Genomic DNA, 20483 nt, shown 5'->3' with positions numbered 1-20483 from the left:
TGCTAAGAGGAGAATTTGAGTAACATCTTAAAGTGACATATCTGAGGCACCCAGCCCAATGCCCGGTCTAAGTTTGGTGCTAAATAAATGATCGTTCCTTTTTCGTTCCCACAAGAGATAGGAGGCCAATAGAATTTTGAGGGAAACCGTTAGTCTGAAGTCTGCACAATTGCCAAGTGTACAGTTTCTGTGATGATGTCATGGAATGTTTTGATAGGAGGTCCCTGAGAGACCATCTTAGGCTCTGACTCCTTTCCCCCAGCTTTATTGAAGTATAGTTGATGAATAAAAAGTGTGTATGTTTAAGGCGTACAATGTGATGATTTAACATATGTTACATTACGAAATGCTCACCACAATCAGCCCAACACATCGTCACTCAGTTACCGTGTGTGTGTGTGTGTGATGGAGAGGTGGTAAGAACACTTGAGGTCTATTTTCGTAGCAAATGTCAAGAATACGATAACTGTAGTCACCGCCGTACTGTACATTAGATCACCAGAACTCGTTCATCTGGTGACTGTAAGTTTGTACCCTTCAACCGACATCTTCCCGTTACCCGCACCCCAGCTCCTAGCAACTACCGTCCTGCGCTCTGCTTCTATGAGTTTGACCTTTTTAGATTCCACACAAAAGTGAGATCATACAGTATTTTTCTTTCTCTGGCTTATTTCACTCAGCATAATGTCTTCCAGGTTCATCCATGTTGTCGCAGATGGCAGGATTTCCTTCTTTCTCACGGCTGAATAATATTCCATCACATATATGTATATGTATATTACAACTTCTTTATTCATTCATCCATCGATGGACACCAGGTTGTTTCCATATCGTGTGAATAATGCTGCAATGAACGTAGGAATTCAGATATCTCTCTGAGAAATTGATTTCATTTCCTTTGGATATATTCCCAGAAGTGAGATTGTTAGATCATATGGTCGTTCTATTTTTGAATTTTTTGAGGAACCTTTAAACTGTTCTCCATAGTGGCTGCAGCAATTTACATTCCAAACAATGCACAAGGGTTCCCTTTTTTCCACGTCCTCACCAACACTTCTTACCTCTTTTCTTCTTATAATACCACCTTAATAGGTGTGAGGTGATAGCTCATTGTGGTCTGATCTGCATTTCCCTGATGATTAGTGGTGCTGAGCCCCTTTGCATATACCCATTGGCCGTCTGTGTCTTTGGAAAAATGTCTGTGCAGGTCCTATTTTTCAACTGGGATGTATTTATTTGCTATTGAGTTTTATGAGTTTCTTACATATTTTGGATATAAACCCCTTTCCAGATACATGGTTTGCAAATATTTCCCCCCATTCTGTAGGTTGCCTTTTCATTTTGTTGCTAACTCCCCTTTAACCAACACCAAAATCTGACCAGAAGGCCTAACTCATCAGAATGTTACTGACACTAAACTTATAGAGGAAAGAAGCAAATGATAAGAAAACCAGTTTGTGACAAGGATGTATAAATAAACATAGAACCGTCTAGACAGCATCCTGTGTTCAGTATTTGTTCTTCTCATTCTCAGACAGCTAATCTCTAGTCCTGGAGGGTGATTCCTAAACTCAGAAGGACGAGGCATTAGAAGTCAGACAGAACCAAATTAATCCTGTTCTCTGTGAGGCGCACTTTACCAGGACTCCTATTCTACAATGTTTTCTGGTAACAAGGTTAAGCCCTGATGAGCTAGAGATCTCAGTGAATCAGAATACACTGGTCGGGACCTGGCAGGTGCTTTACCTACAGCTGGAGCTCAGGAGACGTGTGTTTGTTCCCCTCAGGACCGGGGCTGGGAAAAGATGCACTACAAAGATACACTAAGCACATCACAGTTTTCTGTCCCCTCCCGGTGCTGTCTGCCCAACACCCCCATCCTGCTTCTCTCGTTCCTGCACGAGAAGAGATGTAGGGTGTCAGGAAATGGGCTGACTCATCTGACATCAGATTGAGTCCTTTTTATCTGCCCTTTTGGTTGACCTTAGTCTCTGATATTGGGAACGACCATGTTATGTTTATGAAGGTTTTCATTTCACAGAAGACACTTGGACTGCAGGGGACTCTGGTGATTTAAAGGTCCGGTGTGAGTGGCTGCCTGATAGCTCTTTGTTTTCCACAATCCTTTGACTAGAAAAAGAAATCAGAGTGTGTTTTAAACATGCTGCCCCGCGAGGGACAGGGATTCCTTCACTTTGGGCTGTGTCTCTGGTGGTATGTATTCACACTTTGCTTCAGAGGTAGGTTTAATTTCTGCTTGTTCTCATATTCCCTTTTTAGCTACATGTATTTCCTGGTTTTATTTTCCTCCTTTTCTAGTTGTGCTTGACTGAGCAGAGATGAGATATGCTATGGATAAATATGTAGAGTGTCTGCACAGGAATTACTCCTCTTATAACTGCTAATTAATCTATTCATTTTTAGTTGGCTGGCTTAACATGTAAAATGAGATTTCGGGGGGATGGGATGGGGAGGACAAGGAAACATTGTAAACCATGTTTTGTTTTATTTTCCCAATGAAAAATAGGCAAAAATAACAATGGTACAGTTTTCTCTCCATCTCCACTATGGATGTATTCAAGTTCTTTACCTGTATTTAATATTTTTTCAACACTGTGGTTTATTAGCTGATACTATTCCTCAGTCTGTGAACCCTTCCATTTTGTAGGTAATCATCTTCATTTTGGGAAATGTGTCCTAAGAGTAAGATCATTCATTTTCAAAGTTAAGGCTTAGAAACGGACAGCTGCTGCTCTGTCCATGTCCACAAAGCCACATTTCCACGTGCTGTCGGCTTTGCAGGGACTTGCTTGTCAAGACTCAAGGAGGGTTTATCTGAAATGTCTCAAAGGAAAAGAAAAACCTCAAAGGAGGAAAATGGGTAACAGGAGGATTTTTTACTTATCTGTTTTATGTAGAAATATTTCTATCTTTATTAATTAGGATGGCAGACAATGATGTTTTACACCTAAAATTGCCCTTTCCTGCTGAAATCTCAGTGTTTCCAAATGCATCTGTCAAACAACACTTTTTATTTAGTAATATAACAGCTGTCTTTTCCTTTGTTTTTGCCTAATGAGTTGTTCAGCCCCTTAAATTTTTTTTCTTTCAGGGTATAAATCCCTTTGGGAAATTTATAGAATAGTATTTCAGGTATCAAATTTGAATTCTATAAGGAAAAATATAGAGGGGGCCTTAATGAGATGAATTATGTCAAATGAAAGCAAGTAACCTACATTTAGTGCATTCTTGGGAAAATACAGAGACATGCGTTACATTATTGTCTAAATTTAATGACTGAAAGTGCTATTGTTTAAGAACTTTGGAGATTCTATAAAAAATATTTTAAGTAAATTTTCCTTAAAAACTTTGCACTCTCACACATCTCCAAGAATTGAAATTCAAAGTTGATTTTAAAAAGGAGGAGGGCTTAAGACCTTAATGAAATTACTAGTTATTTAAGTTTGATTGAAGAAGGTTCCCCAGCTACACACCCTGCTGGTTGTAGAAACAGAGACCAGTCAGATCAGTATTTTGACAAGAAAGGGCAGGACTTTTCTTTAATTACCGGATCAGTAAGACGGTGAGTTCTGTTCAGTGACATAACTGAACAGCTCAAGCCTGTGTCTATCTATCCCTTTACACTGTGCTGCCATAGACTTTAGAAGTGCTCTTACCAACATCATTTTGTTTGCTAGCGCACTAGTCCTGAGATGCCGGTATTACTCTTTTCATCTCGGTGGTGAAGGGGAGTAGCATGGCCAGGAGGGGCAGGTGCAGTGGTGCTGGGGGAAGCTGGTGTCCTGCACCCGCCTTCCCGGATGGAAGCCCCTGGAACCTCCCCACCAGCCAGCATCCTTTCTGCTTCTCTAACCCCTCTCTCTGTATGGTGCCGCAGGATGTGCAGGCTGTGCGTCTGAGGAGAGGCTCTTTCACAAACTGTTTGCTCATTATAACCAGTTCATCAGGCCCGTGGAAAACGTTTCTGACCCAGTCACTGTGCATTTTGAAGTGGCCATCACACAGCTGGCCGACGTGGTAAGTGCAGGGTGGGCACCACGAGGCCTCAGAGGCCCCAACTCTGAAGGGTCCAAGCAATTCCCACTCACTGCACTGGGTAAATAAAGGGATTTTTGAACACAAACAGGCAAAAATCTACAGAGTGCTGCCCTTCAAAGCCAGCCCGTTGGGAGGGATCCACTCTTCCCAGGGTTGCTGTCATTATTCTCCTTAAGGCGATGTTTTTCTGGAAATGCTCTCAGAACCAGTTTATGAAACAAAGAAGCGCAGGGGCATTTGAAGGGGGAATACAAAGGGAGCTAACTTCATTGTGCACCTATTACGCACCAGTGTCCACACTTAGTGGCTGTCATCTGCATTTTACAGCTGGGGAGAGGAAATCTCAGATAAGAAACTTTCCCAACGTCATACAGTTACAGATGGTGGCACTGCGGTTCAATCAGCACTGTTCAACCCCAAAGCTCATGCTCTTTTGACTCCGTATAAGAAGAATTGTTTTAAGTCTCCTTTGTTATAGAAGAAAGAGAAAATTCACCTTGTTTCACATAGGGTTCCATCCAGCCCTGAAAATCTGATGGGAATTTGGAGATCTTAGTTTAATTTATTCCTACCCTGTTTAAGGGGCAAAGAGGACTAGAGTTCTTTCTTTTGAATAATTTTCACACCCTAGTTGCTGAGAGAGGAGGTGTGGGACCCGATACCCTAACAGAGGACAGGGTTCTGGGCTTCAAGGCATGGCAGGGCGCAGGCTGGCCTGAGGCACTGGATTCGGACCAAGTTCCAGGAATAGGCAGGCTCAGGACGTAAGGGGTAAGGGACGTCCCGAGCATCTCTGAGACAATGGTGCACAGACCGAGGGAGCAGCCCAGACCCTGGACGGAGGCAGGGGGTGCCTCCTTCCTCTCAGCTTTGCCTGGAGAAACAGTGGTGGCTCCAGGTGCACCTGGGGGAAGACCTCAGTTATGGATATGAAGTCCGGGCTCACCATGTTTCTCCGGTCCGTGTTTCCCAGTGGACTGGGCTGACCCTGACCTGATCCTCTAGCTTCTGGCCCAAGCTGGAAGTGTGTATATGCTGATAAATACTGGTTTAAAAAAAAGTAAGCCAGACATTTTATCTCACTTAAATGGGCCCACTAATTCCTTTAATAAACATTTATTTAGTACCTATTCTGATCCCGCCTCCCCTCTCCCCTCAAATAGCTTAGCACTGGTTACTGGTCTCCTACCAGGCTGGAAGCCACACTTGGTATGAATCGGGCTGTTATGAATGGAGAACTGGACTGAGTGACCCCTAAAGTTTGTGATACAGCATCACTTCAAATCCATGATCTATACACCCTTTCAGGACATTGTTCTGAAGATGGTGGGTGGAGGATTGCTAAATACAGATTTTGGTATTTGCATTTGGCCGCTATCAGAGATTGAAAAACACACACATGCTCTCTCAGCTTATATAAAACAAGTTTATTTCTTTCTTATGTAATAGAAATCTAAAGATTAACAGCCCAGGTTAATACCAGGTGGCTTCGTGGTAGTGGTTGCATCACGGTGTTTGGTTGCCCAGGTTGTGCACTGCACAACTCCTGAGGATGTTAATCACATGAGCTATGATGCTAAAAGCATAAACTGTGACAGGGACCAAGGTTCCTTCTATCTTTCTATGTCACCATCCTTAGCATGTGATTTCTTCCCTCAGTGTTGCCTTGTGGTCCAGGATAACTGCTGATTTTCACTCATCATATTCACATTCTTGGCAAGAAGCAGGAGCAAGAGAGAAAGGGGCACATACCAGACATCTGTGACTTCCTTAAGGAGTTTTATTAGAAGTCCTACTGACAGCTTCTGCTTCCTAGCTCATTGACCACCACTAGCTGCAAGAGAGTCTTGAGAAATGTAGTTTTTTAACTGAAATTTTATTTATTGAAATAATCATAGATTCACTTGCAGTAAGAAATAATAGAGCCCTTGTATACTTTCTTTGACCAATGGCAACAACTACTGTATCTTTCATTGCTAAAATTTTGTCGTTTCAGGAAAGCTATACATAAATGGAATCACACAGTATGTAACCTTGTGGACTGGCTTTTCCACTCAGCATAATTCTTTAGAGATTCATCCAAGTTGTTGCTTGTATCAATAGTTCATTTCTTCATTTTTTTCTTCCAGTTTTATTGAGATATATTTGACATACAACACTGTATAAGTAAGGTGTGCAGAATAGTGGTTTGACTTCATGCATACATCATGCAGTCGTTGCCACAATAAGTTTGGTGAGTCATTTCTTCTTACTGTGAGTAGTATTCCATGGTATTGATGGAGCACACTTTGATTGACCTTTCATTGGTTGAAGAACATTTGGGTTGGTTCCAGTTTTGGTCTTTTACAAATAAAGCTGCTATGAACATTTGTGTACAGGTTTTTGGGTGAACATTAATCGTTATTTCTCTGGGATAAATGCCCAGGGGTGCAATTCCTGGGTCATGTGGTAGTTGTGTGTTAGTTTTAAAAGAAACTGCCAAAATGCTTTCCAGAATGGCTGTACCCTTTTACATTCCCACCAGCAATATGTGAGGGACCAGTTTATCTACAGATTTGCCAGTATTTGGTATTGTCACTGTTTTTTATTTGAGTTATATTAGGTATGAAACGATATCTCATTGTGGTTTTAATTTGCATTTCCCTAATGATTAATGATATAAAACCTCTTTTCATGTGCTTATCTGCAATCTGCATATCCTCTAAGGTGAAATGTTTGCTCACGTCCTTAAGCCCATTTTCCAGTTGGATTGTTTGTTTTTACTATTTAGTGTTGAGAGTTCTGGCTATATTCTAGATGCAAGTGATTTGCCAGTTTTGTGGTTTGCAAATATTTTAGCCCAGTTTGTAGCTTATCTTTCCTTCCTCTTCACATGGGCTTTCACATGAGGTTTTTAATTTTGATGCGGTCCAATTTATCAATTTTTCCTTTTATATGTCATGCTTTTGGCATCAAGCCTAGTAATTCTTTGCCTTATCCCAGATCCTATAGGTTTTCTCCTATGTTTTTCTAAAAGTTTTATTTATGTCTTATGTTTAAGACTGTGATCCATTTTGAGGTAATTTTTATATAAGATATGAGACCTAGATTTTTTTTTTTAGACCTGTGGGTGTCCAATTGCTCCAGCACTATTTGTTGAAAAGGCAATCCTTTCCCCACTGAATTGGTTTTGCACCTTTGTGAAAAATCAGTTGAACATATTTGTGTGGGTCTATTTCTAGGTCCTCTATTCTGTTTCATTGATCAGTGTGACTATCCCTCCACCAACACTGCACTCTCTTGATGACTGTAGCTGTAGAGTAAGACTTAATATTGGCTAGAGTGATTCCTGCCACTTTGTTCTTCTTTGTCAAGATTGTCCTAGCTATTCTGTGGCCTATGCCTAGAATAAGCTGCCTATGTCCACAAAAAGCATTGCCCTGATTTTGATAGGAACTGCATTAAACCTGCAGATAAGTTTGGGGAGAAGTGACATCTTTACTCTGTTGAGTCTTCCAGTCCATGAATGCGGGATGTTTCTCCATTTATTTAGCTCTTCTTCCTTCAGGATTTTGCAATTTTCAGTACACAGATCCCATACATGTATTGTTACATGTATACGTAAGTATTTTGTTTTATCTGGGAGTGACTGAAAATAGTATTATGCTTTTTTTTTTTTAAACCCCACATTTGTTTATTTATTTATTTTTGGCTGTGTTGGGTCTTCGTTTCTGTGCGAGGGCTTTCTCTAGTTGTGGCAAGCGGGCGCCACTCTTCATCGTGGTGCACGGACCTCTCACTATCGCGGCCTCTCTTGTTGTGGAGCACAGGCTCCAGACGCGCAGGCTCAGTAGTTGTGGCTCACGGGCCTAGTTGCTCCGCGGCATGTGGGATCTTCTCAGACCAGGGCTCGAACCCGTGTCCCCTGCATTAGCAGGCAGATTCTCAACCACTGCGCCACCAGGGAAGCCCTATTATGCTTTTAATTTTGGTTTCTCCATGCTCATTGTTAGTATATAGAATTTTAAGGCTTTTGTATATTGATCTTGTATCCTAAGATCTTGCTGAACTCACTTAGTTTCAGCATTTTTATAGATTCCATGGGATTTTCTTTGTAGGCAACCTTATAATCTGCAAATAGAGATAGTTTTATTTCTTCCTTTCCAGTCTATGCCTTTTCCCCCTTTTTCTTGCTTCATTTCAGTGGCTAGAACTTCCAGTACTATGCTGAGTAAGAGTGGCGACAACAGACATCCTTGTCCTTTTCCCAGTCTTAAGGAAAAAGCATTCAGTCTTTCACCATTTGGTATAAAGTTAGGTGTAGCTGTTTTGTAGATGCTCTTATCAAGTTGAGGAAATTTCCCTTTATTCCTAGTTTCACAGAGTTTTTAATCATGAATTGATGTTGAGTTTTGTCAAAAACTTTTTCTTGGGTTTCCCTGGTGGCGCAGTGGTTGAGAGTCCGCCTGCCGATGCAGGGGACACGGGTTCGTGCCCCGGTCCGGGAGGATCCCATATGTCGCGGAGCGGCTGGGCCCGTGAGCCATGGCCGCTGGGCCTGCGCGTCCGGAGCCTGTGCTCCACAACGGGAGAGGCCACAAGAGTGAGAGGCCCGCGTACCGCCAAAACAAAAACAAACAAACAAAAAAAACAAAAAACTTTTTCTCCATCAATTGATATGATCACATGGTTTTTCTTCTTTAGTTTGTTGATATGGTAAATTACATTGATTAAGTTTTGAATGTTGAACCAGTCTTGTATCCCACTTAGTCATGGTGTATAACTTTTTATACATTGTTGGATTCAGTTTGCTAATATTTTGTTAATGATTTTTGCATCTAAGTTCATGAAAGATATTGATCTGTCATTTTCTTTTTTCATAATGTCTTTGGGTTTGTGTCAGGATAATATTAGCTTCACATAAAGGATTTGGAGTTGTTTCCTCCTCTTCTATTTTCTGGAAGAAATTGTGGAAAGTTGGTATTGATTTTTCTTTACATATTTGGTAGAATTCTTCAGGGAAACCTACTGGGCCTGGAGATTTCTTTTCCAGCAGCTTTTTAATTATAAACTCAATTCTTAAATGGCTATAGGGTATTCAGACTGTCTATTTATATCACTTTTCAGATTCTTTTCCCTTATTGTTTATTACAAAATATTAAGTATATTTCCCTGTGCTATACAGTAGGTCCTTGTTAGTTAGTTTGTGGTTTTTGAGGAATGGGCCTATTTCTTTTAAATTGACAAATTTATGATAAAATTAAAGTTGCTCATGGTATTATCTAACTTTTTAATGGCTATAGGATCTGTAATGATAGCTCCTGTTTCATTCCTGATATTGGTGGTTTGTGTCTTCTCTCTTTTTATTTTTGTCAGTCTGGCTAAAGGTTTATCAATTTTGTTATTTTTCCCCCCAAAAATCAGCCTTTTGTTTCATTGATATTCTTTATTGTTTTCCTTTTCAACTTTATTGATTTCTGTTTTATCTTTATTTTTCCTTCCTTGTACTTGCTTTGGGTTTATTTTGTGCTTGTTTTCCTAATTTCTTGAGGTAGAAACTTGTGTTATTGACTTGAGACTTTTTCTCATTTCTAATGTAAGCATTTAGCTTTAAATTTTCTTCTTAGCACTTTTATTAGCTATGTCCCTCATATTTTGATATATTGTATTTTTGTTCCCATTCAGCTCTATGCGTTTTAAAGAATTTCCTTTGAGACATTCTCTTTGACCCATGGATTATTTAGAAGTTCAGTTTCCATGGGTTTAGAGATTTTCCTTTTGTCTTTTGGTTATTGATTTCTAGTTTGATTCCATTATGGTCAGAAACACACTATGATTCCAATTCTTTTAAATTTGTTGAGGTTTGTTTCATAGCCTATGATAAGGATATGCTCTGCGTTGGTTAATATTATATGCATGCTTGAAAAAATGTGTATTCTGGTGTGTTTGAGTGGAGTATCTCTATGTGTCAATTAAATTCTGCTGGTTGATTATGTTGTTCAGATTTTCCCTATTTTTGCTGATTCTGTTGAGTTTACTGAGTTCTATTGGTCGCTGAGAGAGGGATATTGAAGTCTCTAACTGTAATTGGGGATTTGTCTGTTTTTTCTTTCAGCTCTATCAGTTTTTGTTCCATATAATTTGAGACTCTGCTGTTTGGTGCATATATGGTCAGGATCATTGTGTCTTCCTGGTGGATTGATCCTTCTTTCATTATGTAATGTCCCTCTTTGTCTTTAGTAATTTTTTTCCTCTGCATCTGCTTTGTCCAGTATTAATATAGCAATTCTTATTGGTGTATTAGAGTCTACTTGTCCTCATGAGGGGCACCAGAAGTCCCTATGGGCCATATTCATTATTGTCACTGAGCCATGGTGAGGTCTGGGAGTGACTGTGATGCAGTACAGCCCAGATGCACAATTACCAACTCCCTTCTAGAAGACTGTAGGCCGTCTGCTGCTGTTTGGGCCTCAGGCTTGGCCTTAGAGCACCAGAGAGCTCTACATGGAAGGGTGTTTGCTGCTGCATAGAATGAACTTGGCCACAAAGTCTAATGAGAGGATGATCTTCAGAGTAAGTGTATTTCCACTGTCCCCCTCATGGGGCCAGGACAAAGGCCCTGCCCAGTGTTTTCGATGGCCTGGCATATCTGACATGACAAACATGAAGGCTTTGAAAATGTAGCCCACCTGGCCTTTCTGATCTAGTCTCTGAGTCTGTTGCTGCTCTCCAGAATCTAGTCCATTTGAAATTGTAACTCCAATCCTTTAATTGAACCAGGTGTCAACTACTTTATTTTCCCAAGAAGGGGACGCAGGGTGATGGTCCCAGGAACGTGGGGTTGTACTGTGGGTCTCTGGTCTCCTTCAGCTGGGCTGTCTGATAGCAGTTCCCATGACCATAGGTGCAATCTGGCATTGGATGGAGAATGCGACTTTCCAGACCCGGTCCTGACCCATAAACTTGGCTGACACCTCTGAGGGTGTCCATCCACCATGAAGCAGGTCCACACCACATGGAGGTTCACCAGGCTGTGGAAGTATAGATGGGGAGGCAGGAATACTGTTGGGATGATATTGCCAAATGATTTTAATTCTCAGAATACAACGTTCTAGTTCATAGTGTGCACTAGTTCTTTAAACAGTGTATTAGTGGACAGAGAGGAAGCAGTTGTTGGAAGATGCTTATGACTGTTACCTCCAAGACATTTCTGGACTGCTAGAGCTAGTCCATTCCTGACTGACAGCCAATGGATTTATTGACATGGCCCCTGCTTGAATCTGCTGGTCACAAGGTATGAGCAGAAGACACTGTCCTTAGACTTGGGTAATTGTAAAGTCATGGATAAGTAATAGTCCATTTCTTTGCTTGCCCTGACCAATAGAAAACCATGAATGTAACTCCTTTGTTGACCTTTTAAAACCCTGGGGCTTATCATGACTTGACACAAATCCCTTTGAAGGAGGAAGCTGGTGAGGTCTCCAGGTAGCGTTTTCTGGGGGACATGGAGAACTGCAGAGCAGCAAACCAGAGTGGGCTGGTGTCCAGCCCTGGCCACAGCTTCCTCAGCCAGTGTGAGGTGTTTACTCTCGAAGGTGCTCATGTGTCTGGGGAAACAAGGTTGGTAAGTTTTGGGAACCCACTGCCGGCCACTGTGTGACCATCAATAGCCTCCAAGTGTTGCGCTCTGAGACTGCTGAAGGTTCTGGACGTGTCTTCAGTAGCTGCTCCACTGAGAGGTGGTAGCCGATTAGGAACATATTATATTTGGCATGTCATCCTGGAATGCTTTTATTCAAGAGACCCAGGACTCTTTGCAGGTCATTTAGGTACCTGCTTAAACCACCTCCTAAGACAAACCTTTCTGGATCATCCTGTCTAAAAGAGACGTGTGTGCGTGTGTGTGCAGACACACACACCACTCAATCCCTCTTTATTTTTTTGCATGGGACTTATCACTATCTTACATTATACCATGTATGTATTATTGATTTTCTGTCTCCCCAGCTAATAGCTTAGGCACATGTAGGTAGGGATATTTTCCATCCTGATTACTTCTGTAGCCCCAGCATTTATAGAGCGCACAGTAGGCACTCAATAAATACTTGTTAATGAATGATTGAAGCAATCGGCAGTGGTGTGTGTGGGAGCAGTGCTCTGGGGAGTGGCAGGTTCCAGCTGGAGAACTCCATGGTGAGCTGAGGCTGACACCTTGAGGGGCAGTGGGGCTCAGGACTCAGGACCTAGAGGGTGCTGGGGCACAGCTGAGGAAGAAGATAGCAAAAGCAATGATACCCATCGCCATCTGCAGGACTTCCCCTCCCTCCCTCCCACTCTCTCTTCTCTCCCTTCTTTCCTTTTATGGGATCAGAAATGTTTATGGGCTGCAGTGGTCAGAAAGGCTTCACAGAAGTGGGACTTCAATCAGATTTGAAAGACAGTCATAAAGCCACATTTCAAAGTCAACAGGGTTGGGACCAGTGTGGAAATATTGTATTTTGGGCCTTTTATAAATTGCCTTTTCAGTCTGCTTTTTTTCCCTCCGTTAGCATGAATAACTCAGATTGGCTATTTTTAGTTGTAATTTTTGCTCTAAGATTCACTTCTATTAGCAAGTACATTTGAGGCTAAAAAATATTGTTTCTTCTTCCCAGGATGAAGTAAACCAGATCATGGAAACCAATCTGTGGCTACGTCACGTACGTGTCTATGTCACACGTTCTTCTCTTGGAATTGTGTCACACTTGTGTGTCAGTTTAACAACGTCAAATGGATAAAATCCACTAGCACTCCCTCTTTGCATCTCCAGCTTATGATAGAGCATAAAATATTAACTAGCTCCAAAGCCCAAAGTTCAATCTGGTAACGGCTGGCTGGGTGGAGGCTTCATGCTGCAGAACTTAGTGACAGAGTTCTCTCTGACTCTGCTTCGGTGGTTTCTGCTCTCAAGTCTCCTATTTTTGTCTGAATCTCGAGCTCCAGAGCCAGATTCTTGACCACTCTTTGATCCTGCTCTGGGTTAGATTCCCACCGTCTGGTTTTATCAGTCATACCATCTTGTTCTTCCTTCCTGTCTCAATCTTTTATGCAGATTTTGTAACAAACCCATCATCATACACTTGAATTATCTTTTTAATACTAGAAATGGATTGCTACTAGAGATGGAACATAGTCCATGGAATATGGAAGCTGAGCCTGTAAACTTGGCTAGCTAATTAATAATCAATAGATACTTATCTAATATCTATATTTACCCCAAATCAGCTCAGCTACCTTGTTCCCCATGGATTTAATCTTCCAACTTTTGGTAGGAAACCAACTCTTTAAATAAGAAAATTTTCAAAAAGTTGTTGAACCAACATAGAATTAACATTGGAAGAAAGTCGAGAATTTTTAAAAACTGACTTCTATTCCCTTTAGATGTGGAATGATTATAAATTGCGCTGGGACCCAGTGGAATACGATGGCATTGAGACTCTTCGCGTTCCTGCGGAGAAGATCTGGAAGCCTGACATTGTTCTCTACAACAAGTATGGGCATCTGACAGCCAGTGTCTTTCCAAAGTTGCCTTTGGTACAGGCTGACCCAAAGCACAGAGGGTGTTACTAATAGTGTCTGGTTTACTTTGCAGTGCTGTCGGCAACTTCCAAGTCAAAGGCAAGACAAAAGCTCTTCTTAAATATGATGGCATGATAACCTGGACTCCACCAGCTATTTTTAAGAGCTCCTGTCCTATGGATATCACTTTTTTCCCTTTTGATCATCAAAACTGTTCCCTGAAATTTGGTTCCTGGACCTATGACAAAGCTGAAATTGATCTTCTAATCATTGGCTCTAAAGTGGACATGGATGAATTTTGGGAAAACAGTGAATGGGAAATTGTCGATGCTTCTGGCTACAAGCATGACATAAAATACAACTGTTGTGAAGAGATATACACAGACATAACCTATTCTTTTTACATTAGAAGATTGCCGATGTTTTACACCATTAATCTGATCATCCCCTGTCTCTTTGTTTCATTTCTAACTGTGTTGGTTTTCTACCTTCCTTCTGACTGTGGTGAAAAAGTGACGCTTTGCATTTCAGTTCTGCTTTCCCTGACAGTGTTTTTGCTGGTGATCACAGAAACCATCCCATCTACGTCTCTCGTGATCCCCTTGGTGGGCAAGTACCTGCTGTTCACCATGATCTTCATCACCTTGTCCATCGTGGTGACGGTGTTTGTGTTGAACACCCACTACCGCACCCCGACCACACATACCATGCCCACGTGGGTGAAGGCAGTCTTCCTCCGGCTCTTACCCCAGATCCTGATGATGAGGAGGCCTCTGGACAAGAGGAAGGGGACAAGATATGACAAAAACCCCGAAGGCTTCTCTGGCAGGCCAGCCAAAGTCAAGTTCGATCGTCGCAGAGAGCCCAAACTTCTTAAAGAATGCTGCCACTGTCGTAAGTCCAGGGAGATCGCCACCAGCAAGAGACGGTTAAGTCATCAGCCTTTACAACGGACGACTGAAAATTTGGAGCCCTCACCTGAAGTCGAAGATGTAATTGATAGTGTTCAATTCATAGCAGAAAACATGAAGAACCAAAATGAAACAAAGGAGGTAAATGTATGGGTCTTCTAGCCTGTTCACCCGCAGCAGGCCTGGGGGCCCTGCATAGACATGTCAGAGCTTCAATGTGAGTTCTGTTTGCAAGACGGTCAGGGAGTGGTGCCCTAAAAGCCAGCCCTGTGATGATGCAGTTATGGGTGAACCGCCCTGCGGAGGGGGTGGGGTAAGGTGTAGCCTCAGAGCAAATCTCTGCCTCCAGAAATGTCAACTCAAGTAAAATCTGGTTAAAATAAACACTCAGGGCAACCTTGGTTTATTAAACTGAGAGCCCCTGTGTAAGGAAGGGTGGGAGAGGGAAAAGCCGGCTGAGGGGCAGGAGGAAAGCCTGCAGGGCTGGTCACAGTCTGGGAGCCTGGGAGGAAGGTGGCGTGAGCCTCCGGCAGCTCCAATCCCACTTACTCCACTTGACGGGGATCCAGGTGCTGATTGAATGAACCTCAGGGTTATTTTTAGCATCAACACAGTCCGCTTCTGCGGCCCAGAGTCTAACTATAGCAGCTCGGACCTCCTCATCCTCCAGAGAGAGAGAGCTCAAGAACTTTATGCCAATTTTCCATACCATCAGGATGACTAGCTGGGGGGCCTCTGAAAACTCCTGCCGCCAGGGGTCTGGGTCTGACCTGATGGCAGTAGCCATCATCCTTATCTCCTAATGAAAGGACATTGCAGGCCTGAAGTCCACCCATTGGTGCTGAGGCGGACATGGGCTGCATGTCACACAGGTCGGGGAGGGGGTACATCGGGGCCAGGTGAGCCTAGGACTCCCCTCTGTTGTGACACCTTCGTCAAACTAGGGGACAGTTGCTGCTGAATTGATCACCACCAGGTAGGGCTCTTGGAGGTCGGGAACAGGAAGGACATGAGAGATGTAACGAGCTCTCCCTGACCAGCGTGATCCCGAGTTCTAGAGGGTCACCTATTCCTGATGGGGGGGGGGCCCATCACATCGCACATCCTACACCACCCGCCTCAAACCCATTTCCCAGACTTGCCAAGGAGTCAGACTGTCCCGTGGTGTCCATGACAAGAGTGGATGAGAAATGTCACCTGTCCTATTAATAAACGAAGGACGTTGCACCCGTCAAGCCATCAACCACTGCAGTCACCCCCAGCTGTGCACCCTGAGGGGATTCAGGGTGGAGGAAAGAAGGATGCTGGCCCTAGAGAGCTAAGTTGCATATCAAAGGAATGATTTCCAGACTCTTGCCTCTTCCCATACATAGAAAAGCGCTAAATTCCTTAACTTGAGATGTCTGGTTTTCTTTAATTAACAGTAATCTTTTTTTAAACGTTTTTAAAATTGAAGTATAGTTGATTTACAATGTTGTACTAATTTCTGCTGCCTAGCAAAGTGACTCAGTTATACACATATATACATTTTTGGGGTATTCTTTTCCATTATGGTTTACCTCAGGAGATTGGATAGGGGGGAACCAGGATATGTAGGAGGTTTTGCCACAAAATCCAGGTGGTCAGAACATCAAAGGATTACTGTTGCAGTCAAATGCAACAAAATGCTCTACAACTAATCTTTTGATGTTCCGGCTACCTGGTCTTTGTTGCAAAACTTCCTCTATGCCCTGACTTTTTTTTCCCTTACCTCTTCAGGGCAGTCCCTCAGAGCGATCTGAGAGGCTGCCTCCCGGGCTTGAATTCCTCAGAAAATCCACTGAATAAAACATAATTCTCAACTGTTAGGTTATGCATTTTTTTTTCCAGTCAACGCAGAAGTGGAGCTCTCCGAGCAGCTCTTTCTGGGGTGCTGCCTGCAGTCAGGAGAGGTCCTGTGTGCCCACATAAGCCTGCTCACTCTGCAGCCCGCTGTCCCAGGACTGATGGAACACACGCACCCACCCTCTGCAGACAAACGGAAGTTCCCTATTTGCTACAGAGGAGACACGGGTTAACCAGGATCACGGGGATATTTGCTTTAAAATTGCCAGGAAATCTTCTGTGAAAAGGAAGCAGCTTATTTATGAGACAAAGCTTATCTCCCATGGTTTTGATTTTTTTTTACAGCTGCTTGACTTTTGTCTTTCAGGTAGAGGACGACTGGAAATACGTGGCCATGGTAGTGGACAGGGTGTTCCTGTGGGTGTTTATAATCATCTGCATGTTTGGAACTGCAGGGCTGTTTCTCCAGCCACTCCTGGGGAACACAGGACATTCGTAAGATGGATTTTCCCTTTATCTTCAGAAACTTACAAGACACTGTGTTTGTTCCATGTTTCCCCCACCACAAGGAAAGGGATAGAAAGCTTCGCACCAAGTCCCCATCTAGATGGAAAAAGAGGACTTTATTGCCAACCAGGAGCCTGGATGCCCTCCCTTGGGGCACAGAGGAGTACTTTATGATCCCAGTGTCTGGGATCTGACACTGGAGCCCAGAGCTGACAGCACCTGCAGGCTTCTCTTGTCTGTACACGTTTGGCTTCCGGGGACGTGACTGACCCACAGAACAGCAAACCGTGGAATCAAAGTCAAGCCATGCTAAGAGCTTCTTTTGCTTCTCCAGTTTATGGGCTTCTCAGTATAATGACACCTGCCAGACGTGAAACTCTGGACCTTGGACATGCTGACCTCTGCAGCACCTGTGAACTCGTGTATGCTTGCTTTCTCCTGCACATCTCTGTGATGTAGAGCACACACTGCAGCATTATTTGATACATTATTTAGTAAAAAAGTAACAGCAGGTAGTCAGTCTAACCAACAGGCTGTATTTACTCCCCTTCTAAAAAATCTTATTGAAGTAGAGTTGATTTACAATGTTGTGTTAATTTCTGCTATACAGACAAGTGACTCAGTTATGCATATATATGCATTCTTCTTCATATTCTTTCCATTTTGGTTTATCACAGGATACTGAATATAGTTCCCTGTGCCACACAGTAGGACCTTGTTGTTTATCCATCCTATATTTACTAGTTTGCATCTGCTAACCCCAAACTCCCAGTCTTTCCCTCCCCCACCCCCCATATTTAATTATCATTCATCTGGCAAGAGACTTGAGTGGTGACATTGCCACAGTCACAGAAATAGGTTCTGTCCATGCACTTGGAGCTTTGTAGGAAAAGTCATAAACACAGAGATCTCCAGGACCAGGTATCATGTGGGGAATGTAACCAGAGCAACGAAAATAAAGCATGACGTGGTCTGGCCGGACAGACCTGAAGCAACTTTTGCCGTGGGTCCAAAAGGTGTCTCTTCTCATCAGCAGTTTCCATTTGCTCTTTGTAACTGAGATTGAAAATAAAAGTGTTTCTTCTGTAGGAAATGGTGATCTTGTACCTTTTAGAGCAATTCCTTTTCTGAGAGGGAGAACCTTGGGTATTCTGTTTTATTCAACCCTCGTTTATTATCTTCTTATTTTTTGTATACACTTATAGTAACAGTTTTAAAGATGCATTTTAAAGTAGAAAAAAATCTACCCTAACACAGGAACTAATTTCACTTTGCCTTTTCCATTCTAGTCCTTGTCTAAACGCACACATAATTTGACACCTCAGTTTTACCTTTTGGTTCTGTATTTTGCTCTTTTCTCAATATCATGTCAGCAGCATTTCTCCGAGATGTTACGCAGTCTTGAAGTATAATTTTTGTGGTTGCATAACCTCCATTGTGTTGATACCCTACAACTTCTATTACTGATACTAACCAGGGTTCTTGACCTTCCCTTAATCAATAGAAATTGATAAGAGGCCAGACAAGAAACTCAGGCAAGGCTTTATTGGGGCTCCCGAGGCGGCAGGAGCAAAAGGAATGAAAACAAGTAACAACTTCCCTTGCTCACTCACCGAGGGGGGCAAGCTAGTTCCTTATATGGGGCGAGGGTAGGGGTGTGTCCAGGGGTTGGACAGGAAGGGGGGTGTAGGTGGTCTGCCCACCCCTTAGGTGGTGTTGAGAGCAGGGGGCATGCACAGTACCCTGCTTTTGCTCCCGACACCCTGCTTTTGCTCCCAACTCATCGGAAGTGGCAGTTGGGTTTTTTTTGGGTCTTTTTGTATCTTGTTGTCCATAATTTGCCCAACTGCACATATACGCAGTTATTTTTACTCCCTTATAGTTTCTTTGTATTTTTTTGCTCAAGGAGACGTTTGTCCAGGTGAAAGCCCTGCAACAAAGGGTCCCAGGTCCCAGATCCCAACCTGTCTCATTACCATGTGCTAATTCTTCCTATCTACCTCATCCTGGAGCTTAAGGCCGGCTGTAGTACCCCAGGCACAAGTTACTCTGTTTTAAAGTATTTTTACTCTCTTCATGTCATGTGATTGTAGCACCTCTATTTTATCTGTCTTTACAGAGGGTTGCTTGTTTCTTGATACTTTTTTTTCTATTAAGCCAGATCACTATTTCAAGTCATTGTTTAAAAGTGTTCATGGTGGTAAATACGCATAACAAAATGTACCATCGTAACCCTTTTTAAGTGTGCGGTTCAGTGGTATTAAGTATATTCGCATTGTTCACAGTCATCAGCACCATCCAGCCCCGGAACTCTTTGCATCTTGCAAAACTGAAACTCTGAACCCATTAAGCAATAACTTTTACATTTTTTTGAGGAACTGTCACACTGTTTCCCACCGCAGCTGCACCATTTTACTTCTCACTAACAGTGAGCAGGGGCTTCATCTTCTCCACACCCTCATCAACTCGTATTAGTTTTTTGATGGTAGCCATCCTAATGGGTGTAAGATAATATCTTGTGGTTTTGATTTGCTTTTTCCTAACGATGAGTGACGGTGAGCATCTTTTCATGTACTTATTGGCCACTTGTATAACTTCTTTGGAGAAATGTGTATTCAAGTCCTTTGCCCTTTTTAAGATTGGGTTATTTGTTTTCTTGTTGTTGAATTGTAGGTGTTCTATATATACTGGATATTAACCCCTTATCAGATATAAAAATAAGACTTTTAAGAACTGCAGAACAGGAAGATGAGAGGAAAGTGCTCCCAGCTTGGGGCAGGAAGCCAGGATCCTGACTTCTTAGCATATTCTTTTGTGCATGAACGGACATCAGCCTTCCTAACCCAGCTTTCCAGAAGTTGCTTGGTGATCCTCAGGGGCAGTGACAAACTAACAACATATATATATATATATATATATATATATATATATATATTTTTTTTTTTTTTTTTTTTGGCGGTACGCGGGCCTCTCACCGCTGTGGCCTCTCCCGTTGCAGAGCACAGGCTCCGGACGCGCAGGCTCAGCGGCCATAGCTCACGGGCCCAGCCGCTCCGCGGCACATGGGATCTTCCCGGACCGGGGCACGAACCCGTGTCCCCTGCATCGGCAGGCGGACTCTCAACCACTGCGCCACCAGGGAAGCCCAACAACATATATTTTAAAGAAATAAGCATTTGAATAAAAGGGGCATCACAGCATGGAGATGTCTTTGTGTATCAGGTCTGTAGAATCAATGACTTTGAGAGATGGAACGGAACTCATAGATTATGTAGCGCAACTCTTTTTTTAATCTCAAGAGGTAGAGTGGCTTGCCCATGATCACGTAGCTAACAAATTCAACTCTGAAACCCACGTCTCCTGACTCTTAAACCATTTCTCTGCCCCTGGATGATTTAGTTTCTCTCATGAGATGGGAATCGAAAACGACAGAAAATCAACTGATTTGGCCCATCTCCTCTCTTCCCATCCGCATGTCCTCCCAAAGGCCAGGGAAAGCACCTTTCACTGTCAGTAATCAGAAGCAAAAAAGTTTCTAAATGTAAACAGGTTAGAGAGATGAAGCAGCAAATGCTCTCTCAGTTTAGGAAGGTCAGGACTCTTAGTGCCAAAGTTTATTTGAGCCGGTGTAGGGGATACAAATAA

General features: G+C 42.7%; 1 protein-coding gene across 1 annotated transcript; it reads left to right on the top strand.

The window, feature by feature from the left end:
* The first annotated feature begins 1965 nt into the window (after positions 1 to 1965).
* CHRNA6 (cholinergic receptor nicotinic alpha 6 subunit) lies at positions 1966 to 17480 on the top strand. Its single transcript, XM_027122947.1, has 6 exons — positions 1966 to 2240; positions 3899 to 4038; positions 12693 to 12737; positions 13459 to 13568; positions 13670 to 14648; positions 16699 to 17480. The coding sequence occupies exons 1-6, from the start codon at positions 2162 to 2164 to the stop codon at positions 16828 to 16830; spliced, it is 1485 nt and encodes a 494-aa protein (XP_026978748.1). The 5' UTR covers positions 1966 to 2161; the 3' UTR covers positions 16831 to 17480.
* The last annotated feature ends 3003 nt before the right edge of the window (positions 17481 to 20483 follow it).

Source organism: Aethalodelphis obliquidens, unplaced genomic scaffold (assembly GCF_003676395.1).
Source record: "Aethalodelphis obliquidens isolate GAN/ISIS:26980383/991018 unplaced genomic scaffold, ASM367639v1 scaffold25, whole genome shotgun sequence".
Lineage (NCBI taxonomy): Eukaryota > Metazoa > Chordata > Mammalia > Artiodactyla > Delphinidae > Aethalodelphis > Aethalodelphis obliquidens.
Note: the sequence above shows the minus strand (reverse complement) of the source record. Positions and strands in the feature narration are given on the sequence as shown.

Bases quoted from the DNA above. Each gene is read 5' to 3' on its own strand.
- CHRNA6 (XM_027122947.1), top strand. From the start codon at position 2,162: ATGCTGCCCCGCGAGGGACAGGGATTCCTTCACTTTGGGCTGTGTCTC. The intron at 12,738-13,458 runs GTACGTGTCTAT...TATTCCCTTTAG, and splicing joins CCAATCTGTGGCTACGTCAC to ATGTGGAATGATTATAAATT. The intron at 14,649-16,698 runs GTAAATGTATGG...TTTGTCTTTCAG, and splicing joins ACCAAAATGAAACAAAGGAG to GTAGAGGACGACTGGAAATA.